Source organism: Tenrec ecaudatus, chromosome 3, assembly GCF_050624435.1.
Source record: "Tenrec ecaudatus isolate mTenEca1 chromosome 3, mTenEca1.hap1, whole genome shotgun sequence".
Classification (NCBI taxonomy): domain Eukaryota; kingdom Metazoa; phylum Chordata; class Mammalia; order Afrosoricida; family Tenrecidae; genus Tenrec; species Tenrec ecaudatus.
Window position 1 is genome coordinate 5355344 of NC_134532.1, and position 13311 is coordinate 5368654.

The following is a 13311-nucleotide window of genomic DNA, read 5'->3' on the forward strand; positions in this document are numbered from 1 at the left end:
TATCGTGAAGTTGTATATGGGTCTAGTTGTGAGAATTTGTCTTTTCTTTCTATTGAGGTGTAATCTAGCCCGTAAACTGTACTCTTTTAGTTTCTTAAGTTAGTGCTTAAGGGCCTCTCTGCTTTTAGCAAGCAAGGTTGTTCCTCCAAAACACCAGCAAAGATGCCCCTGTTCAATGTTCTCTTCTGAATCCAGCTTGCATTTCTGGCAGATGCTTTTTGACGGTCTGTCCCAGTATTTTTAGATCACCTTCAATATAAATATACTTGCATGTGAAATTAATAATAATATTGTTCAATCACTTTTACATTCTGTTGGATCATCTTTCCTTGGAATGGGCCCAGATATGTATATATCTCTTCCAATCAGTTCTTCAGAGAGTTGTCGTCCAAATTTCTTTGCATAGCAGAATGAACACTTCCAGCATTGCATCATCTCTTTTTTGAAACATACCCATTGGTAGTCTGACGCTTCCTGGAAGCTAGTTCATCAATGCCTCCAGTGCATCGTGGACTTCTTCCTCCGTTTTCATCAGATCTTGACCATGTGCTACCTCCTTAAGTGATTCCACATTGACGAATTCTCTTTGATAAAGTGACTGCATTCCTTCCATAGTTTCTTGACGCTTCCTACTGTTTTTAATGTTTTGTCCATAGAATCCTTCGATCTTGAATGTCAAGGCTAGAAGTTTTCCTCAGTTCTTTCACTTTGAGATATGCTAACCATGTTCTTCCACTATGGCTTTCTAACTCCAGGTCATTATCAAGCATTCTTTAATGTTCTCAAACTGCCCTTTGAAATCTTCTGTTCAGCTCTTTTTCTTCCATTCACTTCAGTTATTCTAAAATCAATAGCAAGTTCCAGAATATCTTCTAACATAATTTTAGTGTATCATCTTGTCCTTTTGAAGAGTAAATGTGTTCATAAGGGTTACAGCACTTCTTTTTTTGTCTTGGTTTGGTTTTACCATATGCAAAATTTATTTAAAAGACTCGTATTCCTTGATTGTTGCTGGTTGTTTAATAAGTGTCATAACTCATCAATTATGACTCATAGAGATATAAGCCATATTATTATTCAATCACTTCATATATATGCAAAATCGGGACAATGAATGAGGAAGTCTGGAAGAGAACCGATGCATTCGAATTATAGAATTGGCAAAAAGCATTAAAAATACCATGTGCTGCAAGAAGAAGAGGTAGTTGGTGTATTGTGCCAACCTGGCCCATAAACACATGTGGGATTAATTGAAGGGTGGAGAGATAAAAGTTCTCGGTGAGCCTCGCCTTTCTTGTCTCTTGCTCTTTGGTCATCGAACCAGTATGCAGCTGCCTTGCTTGTTCTGTGCCTCCATTCGCAAGCTACACTACCGGTGGGACACCTAACCAGTGGATTGTGTCGCTGTAATTTGAGGTTCCTTCAAGAACTGCTTTGTCACACCAATGGAATTTACATCTCTTGAGCTGGGGACTGTCGGACCCTGTCATCTGGCTGACTGTTGGTGATCTACCTGCCTTGCTGTTTGCTGCCTGTGGCCGGATAGCCTGAATTGAAGGACTTGAAGGACTGCCCGTGTCTCACAGCTGTCTCACGGGAGTGAGTTGCACTGAAACATTTGTACTGCTTTATAATTTAAGTAATGGTTTATTTCCTTTGTTATATATCTATCTATATGTATAAGTATATAAAATTTCAGCATTTTGGTTTTATTTCTCTGGAAAACCCTAACACAAAGAACAAACAAATCTATCTTGGAGGAAGGACGACCATACTCCTATAAGCACGACAGGAGAAAGCTTATCTCATGTATTTTGGACACATTTTCAGCAGAGATCAATCCCTTGAGAAGGCCATCATCCTTGGTAAAATGCATTAGGTAATTCTGCTGCACAGACTCCTTTAAACTGGGTCAAAGAGGAGCCAGTGCATTTGAATGATGGGTCTGGTGACAAATGTTGCAGATACAAAGGACTCTCCAAAGAAAAAAAAACAGATATATTTTGGAAGAAGTACAATCAGAATGCTTCTTGGAGGCAAGAATGGTGAGACTTCCCCGCATGGTCTTTGGATGTGTTGTAAGGAGAGACATGGAGAAGCGCATTATGCTTGGTAAAGTAGTGGGGCAGGGAAAAATAGGAAAGCCCTTGATAAGATGAAGTGACATAATGGCTTCAACAATGGGCTCAAACATAACGTTTGTGAGGCTGGCACAGAACCAGGGAGTGTTTCACTCTTCGTTCCTAGTGGCACAGTGTGTTAAGCATTTATGCTGCTAACCCCAAAGTCAGCAGTTCCAACTTCAAGACAGAAAAACATTTTTTGAATGTTGATGTGGACCTTCACCCTCTTATGCATCATTTGTCTGTTTGCCTTTAGACTAATACAATCTTATGCTTACTACCTTTGGGGGATTTGTCTTTTGCTGTTTTCTGCTGGGTTTCCCAGCTGTGAAGCACAGGAGGAATGGATAACTCATTTTAAAATAGGAAGGTATTGAACATTTTATTGGCATTCATAAATAGTTGACCACAAAGTGTTCTACCAAAAGAACAAGGTCTTCATGAAGTAAATCTGGCACTATATGAGTTAGGAATATGTGTCAAAGTAGAACTGAGCTTCTTCGGGTTTTCAATGGCTGACTTTTCAGAAGTAGATTGCCAGACTTTTCTACTGAGGCACCTGTGGGTGCACATGAATGTCCCATCTGTAATTGGTGGCCCACTGGGTCAGCCTTTTGCATCATCCGGTCACCCCAAATTATACAGGAAACAAAGAAAGTGTAAACAGCACTGTCAATATTACCTGTTAGCCATAGTTTAGAAATAAGCCTTTTTTTTTTCAATTGGACATCCCCTTACAGAAGGGTCATGGGAGAAGATAGGCCAGTGAGGGTGCAGTATGGCTCCCAAGAAACATACAGCTTTCCTCTAGTTCTTTAATGTCCCCTCCACCCCACTATCATGACCCTAGTTCTACCTTAAAAATCTGGCTAGACCAGAGCATGTACACGGGTACAGATAAGAGCTGGAAACACATGGAATCCAGGACACAAAAAAAAACCCTCGGGACCAATATTGAGAGTAGCCATATCAGGAGGATAAGAGCAAGCTGAGGGGAGAAAGAGGAAACCGATCACAATGATCTACATGTAAACTTCTCCCAGGGGAATAGACAACACAGAAAGTGGGTAAAAGGAGACATTGGTCAGTGCAAGACAAGAAAAATAATAATTTATAAATTATCAAGGGTTCATGAGGAAAAGAGGGAGGGAGGGAAGGAGGCAGGAAGGGACCGAGGGAGGGGAAATGAGGAGCTGATACCAAGGGTTCAGGCAGAAACTGTTTGGAAAACGATGATGGCAACAAATGTACAAATGTGCTTGACACAATGGATGGATGTATGGATTGTGATGAGAGTTGTACAAGCCCCCAATAAAATTATTTTTTAAAGATTCTAGGACAAAATAAAAGTTCTATCTATTCTTTTCCAACTTATAAAAAAAAAGAAGAAGCCTTTTATTGGAGTCAATACCAATTGGCATGTTTCAACTGCAATACCAATTGAAATGTTTCAATTGGCTAATGACGCACTGGAAGCACCTGTTCATCTATATTAATTTGGCAAACAGTTACTGGGCCAACTGACTGGAGGAGATCCAATTTGTACCCATTCCAAAGAAAGGTGACGCCACAGAATGTCCAAACTATAGAACAATATCACTGATAACACGCAAGTGAACTCTTACTGAAGATCATCCAACAGAGGTTGCAGCAGTACATTGACAGGGTTTAGGTTGGATTCCGGAGCGGACATGGAACAAGGGAGCAAGGGATCTCATTCTTGGTGTCAGATGGATCTCAGCTGAAAGCAGCGAATGCCAGAAAGATGTTTGGCTGTGCTTTACTGATTGTGCCAAGGCACGTGACTGTGTGAATTATAACAAACGATGGGCAAGTCTGGAGAAGAATAGGCGTTCCAGAACACTTCATCGTGCTTACGCAGAATTTGTGCATAGATCCAAAGGAAGTTGTGCAAACAGAACAAGGCAACACTGTATGGTTTAAAATCAGGCATGATGTGCCTCAGCGTAGTGTATCCTTTCACCACATCTATTCGATCTGTATATTGAGCAAATCATCAAAGAAGCTAAAGAATGATATAGTACCAGGATTGGAGGAAGACTTATTAACAACCTGTGATGTGCAGATGACGCAACCTTGTTCTGAAAGTGAGGAGGACTCGAAGCCCTTGCTGGTGAAGACGAAGGCTTGCAGCCTTCAGTATGGATTGAGACCCAATGTAAAGACCAAAATCCTCACAAGTGGGCCACTACGTAGCATCATGATCATGATAAATGGAGAGAAGGTTGGCGTTGTCAAGGATTTGGTCTTGCTTGAATCCACAATCAGTGCTCATGGAAGCAGCAGTCACGAGAACAGAAGATCAGCCGCTGACACCACTAGTCCACAGGAGAAAGATGAGGCTTTCTGTTTCTGCAAAGAATTTCAGTCTTCCAAACCCACAGGGGTAGTTGTTCCCTGTCTCAAAGGGTTGCTATGATCAAGATAGACAGAGTGGCAATGAGTTTGGTGTTTGGAAACCGCAGTCAGATTCTGCTGGTAGAGCTGTTAAGAAGCATTAGCCTCACAACTAAATTCCTCCTATTGCGATGCTACCCAGTGGTTACAGAAACACAGTTTCCCACTACAATAAATAAGAGTGCTAGCACCTGGGTAGAGGAGAAGTTCATTTGATAGAAAATGTCCTTTTCATTTGTATATTTGTTGGCATGTTTGTTTTCACTTAACAAGTAATCAAGATTGGCATCATGCTAATGGCTGCTACTTAATAGAACCTATGCCAGATATTCAGTACACTGCTGATTCTAGCTACTTTCCTGGACAGATTTTTCCCTCACAAGAGAGAGAATGAAACCACTGTTCAGCTAGAGTAAATGATTATGTAGCTACAAACGAGCAGGGTGTGAGTCAAACACAAGAAGACTTTACCAACAACGTGTCACCAGCTCAAGATAATTTTCTTTTCACGGCATTATATATTTTTTTCAAATTCTTAACTTTGGGCAGCTTAAGATTGCTTACATTTTCATTCCTGCCTGGTAGGGAATTCTACAAAGGTACTTTTTCTGGTGTGGTTCTTTTTTGCCAACTCCAAGGGGAAAACAAACATTGTTTGTTTGTTTGTTTGTTTGCTTATTTGTTTGTTTGTCATATACCCGTAACTCAGTTCCTCTCTAGCAGTGTGGCGTTGAGCTGCTCAGATGTTTGTCAGTGTTCAAGCACTCTCTCATTTGCAGACTGTCACAAGACATAGAAACAAGATGCTTAGACTAAACGAGCAAAGACAGTGGTGTGCTTTCCCTCTGAAAGTTTTCCTCATCACTAGCGCACGTGTGTGTGTGTGTGTGTGTGTGTGTGTGTGTGTGTGTGTGTGTGTGATGAAAGAGATTAAGACAGAGCAGCAGGGCGGGGAGAAGAGAGAGAGAGGAAAAAGGAAAGCAGACAGAATGGAGAGACAGGGGGTGGGGGAACGGGAGAGGAAATGAGAGGGACTGCTTCATAGCTGCTAAGATTGCAGACAGAAATAGCTCACAACTGCCGTGAGCTGTGTGCGACTCAGAAAGCAAGAACACGTTTTATTCACTTTTACCAATCAGTTACTTGGGAAGGAAGAAATGACATCTGGTCCTGTCTTCTTCTCCATCTTGATAATTGGAAAATATTGTAAGTATACTCAGAATTCAATTTTGTATACTTTAGTATTTTCAGAAATAAGCATAATAAGTTCCAATGTTGGATAATTAGATGTGCTGTTAATTTTAAAAGTATTTTCTGATAAAAATTATAGGCATCAGGGTTTTTCTTCTTAATCAAATTCTGGAATTTATTTTAATAGTCAATCGTCTAGCAAGGTTAACCTGTGCTTCATAACAACCAATTTGCGCATAAAATTGAGATGCATATTTACAATTAAGTTCATAGTGTTTAAAGGAGAGCAGCCATGCAAGACAAGGTTTATAGAAGGAGTGTGGCCAGTGAAATGAGCTGGGGACGTGTCTACAGCTGCTCCAGTTGCCCTGTCGTTTTCATGCTTTGTCTTCCCTGCTCTGTAGGAACTGAGATGTAGGTCTGCTTCCTCCCAAAGGAATGCATTCCTAGATCCCTGAAAAGGTTTTATTTATCAAGATCCCTCACTTTTTCTTGAGAGGAAAACAGAACAATTGATGAAGCAGCATACACACAGACACACACACACACTCACACCATGAGCTCCCTTTTGCTAGAATGACAAATTTGTCTTTGTCGATGTGTGCCATGCTTTATTTTTCAGTAACATTCCAAAGTAAAGCTTTGTTGTGCGTGAAACCCCACTGGAATTATATTCTGGAAACAGAAATGAAGGAATGGTTTCTTAGTAAAGAAGTGATGAGAAAGTCATAGGAAACCAAGAAAGAAAACTTTCTGGCTACCTTGCAGGAGGATGCATAAGCTTTGACAAACTTAGAAGATAAAAGAATGTTTGTGCTCCCCTGTCCCTTAAAGCTTGTAAAAGTTGTTTCCACTGAGAATTCTCATGAAGAATGCCACCAAAAACATTTCAATCCTAATTCCCCCAATTCCAAGGGCATCCAAAATTATATATTTTACTCTCTCTCTCCTTCCCCAGGCCTGATCTCTAGAATACCTGCCCTCCCACTGCTGTCGAGTTGATTCCAAGTCTTTGTGACCCTAATAGGGCAGAGCAGAGCTGCTTGGGAGGGTTCATGAGAATGGAAATCTTTGCAGGGACAGAGGAGTTCCTCTTTCTCCCAAGGAGCAGATGGTGGGTTTGAACCACCAACTTTGTGGTTCCTGGGCCATTGATTAACACACAATGCCACCAGGGCAACAGACAGCATCATGAAATGTTCTAGTGCCAAACGTTCTCCATTACTCTTCTTGACTATTGTCGTTGCCATTTTGATCTAACAGAAAGAGAAAAGGTCAAATTACACACCATGCTCAAAAATTGGGGTTTGCCATCATAATCCCATATGTCAATTACCAGTCTTGATGTTTGCCGCCACCAGCCTCATAAATCAATAACATATTCTATCTTCTCCTAGTCGATTAAACAAATAGATCGAGTCACATAGGTATTCTTATATAAAGCATGACTAAAAGGTGCTTCTGGCAGGATAAGGGCCAATTTTGGCTGATGTTTTACCAGTCTTTTCAGGCCAGCAATGAGGTTCCCTAGCTACATGCTCCCTTTGTGTTGAGTTTTTTGAGAATATAAATAGCAGATTGTTGATGATGATGATGATGACGGTGATGATGATCCCTTACTAATCCTTCAGTCCTTTTCAATTTAAACTCTGTTCTGCTTGCTTGTTTGTTCATTTGATGATGCAATGTAAATACTCGGGGGCTTCAAGCCCATCGCAGAGGATGAAGGCATAAACATCTGATGTAGATTTTGGCATGTCTGAGTGGCATCATGGTCATTACTGGGATTTGAAAGAGACACTTAACAGGAACCTCTGAAACAACAATTCACATTCATGACTCACCCCTTGGCTTAATTTATTGCCCAGTCCCACCTAGGAGAGGCATTCTATTACACATAGCAGAGGAAGTTAACGATACGTTAAAGGAAAAATTCCTAAACTTCTGTGACTTCCCTGTGATTGTTTGTGTTTTGTGTCCACCCTCCTGTTACCTGGGAAAGTCCATGGGATGTCAGAGATGACGCCTGATCTAAAGTGCTTTGTGATTTTTGGCAAATGACTTCTCTAGACCTTCCTTTGCAAAGTGGCAATAATGTCCCCTGCCTTACATACTTCTCAGAGCCCCTGCATTCCGTTCTTTATTACACAGAGCATCTCCCTGAAGTTTTGCAACAATAAAGCACATGAGAAAGACCAGACCCAAGAACATTAAATGTCTTGTCACATCATACAAGCTAATAAATACCAAGATTTGAATGCTTTCAAAGTGTGTGCTATTCCTCCTAAGCCATGGACATTCTCATAGAGATAATGTGAATAAATAGGTTTTGAGAATTAAGCAGTTATGTGTCATTTTGTTAACCAAATACATTATTGGATGAGATATACTATAATAAGAAATAGAACTCACATATGAATACAGCATCACCCCTGCTCTGAAGGGATAGAGCAGAGAAGGTGGCAAGTTAATCTAGGATTTCCAGTCAGACCAGTGCAAAAACAAGGATACATGGATGGGGGCAGCATAAAGATTCAAGGGTTTTCTTCATAAAGTCTTGAGAGTTTTGCATTTTAAAAATAAAGTTCTTCGGCTTGTAGCCTCCCTCGTTCATTGTCTTGTGCCTATGTCGGTTTCCTGATTGGATCATGTATTGCAATTGAATAAGATGTTGGCATTAGGGGAAGCTGAATGAACAGCTGTGAGGCCATCCTGTAACAAGAAGGGGCTTTAAAAAGTTTGTGGGAAATGTAAATTTAAAACTAAGATATTTTTTCTAAGACTTTTGGAAGCATAAATTCATGTAAATGAAAGGTAGACCTTGTACAAAGCTCAGCTCTATAATACCTGCCACTGCTAGTGATGGGAAAGTGGAGTGACTGCACCACGACCTTGACTCTGCCACACAAAGCCTCGGCAACCTCACCTGTGCACTCTATTCTTTTTTATTTAAATCATTTTATTAGGGGCTCATGCAACTCTTATCACAATCCATCCATCCATCCATTGTGTCCAGCACATTCATACGTATGTTGCCATCATCATTCTCAAAACACCTGCTTTCTACTTGAGCCCTTGGTATCAGGTCCTCATTATCCCCTCCCCCCGACTCCCACTTCCCCCTGAGCCCTTGATAATTTATAAATTATTATTATTTTGTCATATCTTACACCATCCAACGTCTCCCTCACCCACTTCTCCATTGTCTGTCCCCCGGGGAGGAGGCCATATGTAGCCCTTGTCATCTGTTCTCCCTTTCTCCCTCTCCTTCCCTTCACCCTCCCTGTACCGCCACTCTCACCACTGGTCCTGAGGGGATCATCAGTCCTGGATGCCCTGTGTTTCCAGTCCTATCTGTGCCAGTGTACATCCTCCAGTCCAGCCGGATATGTAAGGGAGAACTGGGATCATGATAATGGGGGTGGAGGGAAAGGAGCATTCAAGAACTAGAGGAAAATTGTATATTTCATCGTTGCTACACTGCACCCTGACTGTGAGCACTCTATCTCTCCATTCCTCTCTCCCCTCATTCTTCAACTTACCCTCTCCCATCGCACCACCGCCCCCACTGCAAGAACTCAAATGCTCACTATATAATGCAGAACAACACAGCTCCCTCTTCTTCACCCCTTTCCAAATGCAGTTCCTGGCCCACCATTCAGCAAGATGTTCAGCCAAACCAAAATGTCATCCGCAAGTTTAGCTGCAGCAAAGGACTGCAGAGAGCCTTATTCTCAGGAGGCAGGTGAGATCTCAAATGCATTTTTGTTTCTTTTGGAAGACTGAGTAAACACTTGAGCTGAGCGACGATACAGTCCTATGAGCTCTCTCGTTGATTAAAGCTTCTAATGAGTAATTTGCCTCTTAATAATCTTTTCTCAGGCCCCGCTCATTTAAAAAGAAATAATAATATGAAATTTCCTTTTCCGCTTCCAGCAACCTGAATCTCAAGTAAATTGTTGCCTATACATTCCCTCTTACATTGTTCTCATAGTAAGCACATTGTTCTTCTGACTGAAAACAAATTAGATTGTTGGGTTTTTTTTAGTCAGAAGAAACATATAGCTTCCAAAGTACAATGTCCTCCTGTTTTATGTATGAAGAAACCATGACCATGGCAAGGTTGGCTCTTATTTTCAGCTGTGATATTCTTTACTCCATTTTAAAAGCGAGCCTTCGAATTACATATGTTGGATAAGAAGGATAGTATGTATCAGAAGAGTGAAATATCATCTTAAAATAGCAAGGACATAGGCTGGAGTTATTAAAGGAAATTCTCTATCTAGTAAATTCTTGGATGCAAAAATGAAGAGCTTTCCTATATACTGTTAGTATAGTCATTTAAATACACATAGACAGACAGACAGAAATAGATAGATAGATAGATAGATAGATAGATAGATAGATAGATAGATAGATAGATAGATAGATAGATAGATAGATAGATAGATAGACAAGAGAGAGAGTTCGATTTGCTTAATACCTAGCACTTCATATCTTTCTCACAATCAAGGAGAGAATGGGGCTGGGAGAGTAGAGTTTGTGCACAACTCCATAAATTCATGTTCAAAGTTAAGCCCAAAGGAGATGTGAATGTAAGGGTATTTTTACAATTTGTCTTTCCTTCATCATTTACATTGTTTCTACAGCCCGCTCATGCTACTAACCTATGCCCAGACAACAAAATGTGTTTCTAAAGGGTAGCCCTTCCCTTGTATTCGCTTAGGCCGTGTGCTTCTTCTCTGTGGGCTTTGTTGCTTCTGAGCTAGATGGCCGCTTGTTTGCCTTCAAGCCTTTAAGACCCCAGACGCTATATCTTTTTGATAGCCGGGCACCATCAGCTTTCTTCACCAACAATGGGGAGGTGGGTGAGGGGCAACGCCAGGGAGTGTAAGATAAGATATAATAATTATTTATAAACTATCAAGGGACCAAGGGGAAGGGGAGAGCGGGGGGGAGGGGGAGGGGAAAAAAGGGAAACCGAGCTGATTCCAGGAACCCAAGTGGAAGGTGAATTATGAGAATGACGAGTGCAACGAATGTATAAGGGTGCTTTGCTCAATTGATGTATGTGCGGATTGTGATAAGACCTTTATGAAAGATATATGTGTGTATATGTATATATATGTGTGTGTGTATGTATGTATATATGTATATATATATATATACATACCATATTGAATGAAGGGGGAAGTGCAGAGTGGAGACCCAAGGCCCAAGTGTCGGCCAATGGAGATCCCCTCATAGAGGGGTTTAGGAGAGGAGATGGGTCGGTCAGGGTGTGATGTAGTACCGATGAAGAACACAGATTCCCCCCAGATCCTGGATGCTTCCTCCCTCCAACTACCATGATCCGAATTCTACCTTGCAGGGCTGGATAGGGCAGAGATTGTACACTGGTGCATATGAGGGCTGGAGGCACAGGGAATCCAAGGTGGATGATACCTTCAGGACCAAGGGAGTGAGGGGCGATGCTGGGAGAGTGGAGGGTGAGTGGGTTGGAACGGGGGAACTGATTACAAGGATCCACATGTGACCTCCTCCCTGGGAGAGGGACAGCAGAGAAGGGGGGGAAGGGAGACTCTGGATGGGGCAAGATAGGACAAAATAACGATGTATAAATTACCAAGGGCACATGAGGGAGGGGGGAGCGGGGAGGGAGGGGCAAAAAAAAGAGGACCTGATGCAAAGGGCTTAAGTGGAGAGCAAATGCTTTGAGAATGATTGGGGCAGGGAATGTATGGATGTGCTTTATACAATTTATGTATGTATATGTATGGACTGTGATAAGAGTTGTATGAGCCCCTAATAAAATGTTTTTAAAAAGAGCTTTATGAGCCCCTATAAAAAGATTTATTAATTTAAAAAAAAACAAACCAAAAAATAAAAAAAAGAGTAGCCCTTCCCGTCACCTTCTATGTCCTGGGGACAACACGCTCAAAGTCACTTAATTTGCTGCCAGCTGAAAAGCCAGTCTGAGGATTGTTCCACAAGTATAACATGAAGCTATGGGGAAGAAAAAAATGCCAATTTTTGGTCTTCCTGAGGAGTCTGCTTACGTGGAGTGGAGTCACTCTTCAAACAACAACAACAACAAAATAAACAGTGGTTAACAAATCAATTCCAACTCGTGTCATCTCCATGTGGATCAGAGTAGAACTGAACCCCAAAAGGTTTTTGATGGATAGCTTCATCTAAAGTAAAGCTCCAAGCTTCTCTTCTGAGGGCCCCATAACTAGGCTCAAACCTCAACTTGAGTGCCTTTATCCTTTGCACCACGTGGGGACTCCTGGAGCAACCCGAACATGCTCTTTCCCTCCTTCTTCCTGCTGGTGTAGTGGTCACTTGTTGGGCTGTGATCCTCATGCTGGGCAGTTCAGAACCACCTCCATGGCCCAGAAGAAAGACTGGGCCTTCTATTCCCGTCAACAGTTACAGTCTCAGAAACCCATGAGTCAGCACCTATGAGTTTCCCTCCCTTCCCTACTTACCCCCATGCCCAGCACACACGGTCAATTTCCTGGGGTGGGGTAACATGTTCCTCAATGTTCCAGACATAGGAAGGACCCTTCCACAATGTAGTGTATCTTCATTACTATTTAATGACAATTCATGATTTGGCAGCAAAAGAATCCTATTCTGCCAATAAATTTGTCTGTTCCCAGGATGGTCGGATCTCCTATTTGTCAAGTGGGGTGAGACTGTCTTTACTTGTTGGTTCCAGACATTGAGATGCACTCTCCCTGGTCACTCTCCCTTTCAGGTCTGCCCGGTGCTCAGTCCCTCTTCCCTCTCCCATGCCATCTGTTCAGTGCCAAAGGAGAATGCCAGTAGAGAATCAGATATGCAAATGTATGTACATTGACACCTTTGGAGCAAAATTAGCAATTATTTGTCCCTAGGGACATCAAACATAAGCTACTCTGTATAATTTTCTGGAAGCTTTCATCTGGGCCACACACGTTGTTCATTTAAATGAATGGAAATAACTGATTCCATTCTCAGGTGCATCAGACATTGGCTCCTGAGATAAAGCACAGTTCAGTCTGTTTGTTCGCTCCCCAAACCTCTGATTCTTATCCTGTTTTTTTATCCTTTCTCTTTCTCCTTTCTCACCCAGCCTTTTGATATTTTTATAGGTTTTTCCCAGAGCTGGCCAAACAATGCTTGACTCATTTTCACAGGTCTAGAAGACTTGCCGTTGTTACCTTCCTAGCAGTGGCTGAGTTGTTGGACATTGCAAAAGTGCCTCGTGATTTATAAATGTTACTTTCTCACACTGTTCAAACTTAAGTAAGACATGCAGTCTGCTAGCTTCTCTTAGCCTCCGTATAGCCTCGTCCTTGGCATTAAGATCCAGAGAGACGGCTGGTTTAGTTACGTTAAATTGAGATTTTTATTTTTGCCCTTCTGCCATCCTGATCATGCAGAAGGGTTAAGCATTGGCCTGCTAATTGCTAATCCAATTTCTTGGATTTTTTTTTTTGGTTTGGGTTTTAATTAGTGTCCAGGAGATCTGTTGACTCAGTGGCTAAAGATCTCAGCTGCTAATCAAAGGTCAGTACGTTGAGCTCACCCG

At 41.7% G+C, this 13311-nt stretch overlaps 1 protein-coding gene across 1 annotated transcript in view; it reads left to right on the plus strand.

The window, feature by feature from the left end:
* Positions 1–5565: 5565 nt before the first annotated feature.
* Positions 5566–13311, plus strand: part of RXFP1 (relaxin family peptide receptor 1) — a 157124-nt gene continuing 149378 nt past the window's right edge. The window contains 1 exon segment of the mRNA XM_075544691.1: positions 5566–5747. Within this exon segment, the coding sequence (XP_075400806.1) occupies positions 5699–5747 (49 nt within the window). The 5' untranslated portion in view covers positions 5566–5698.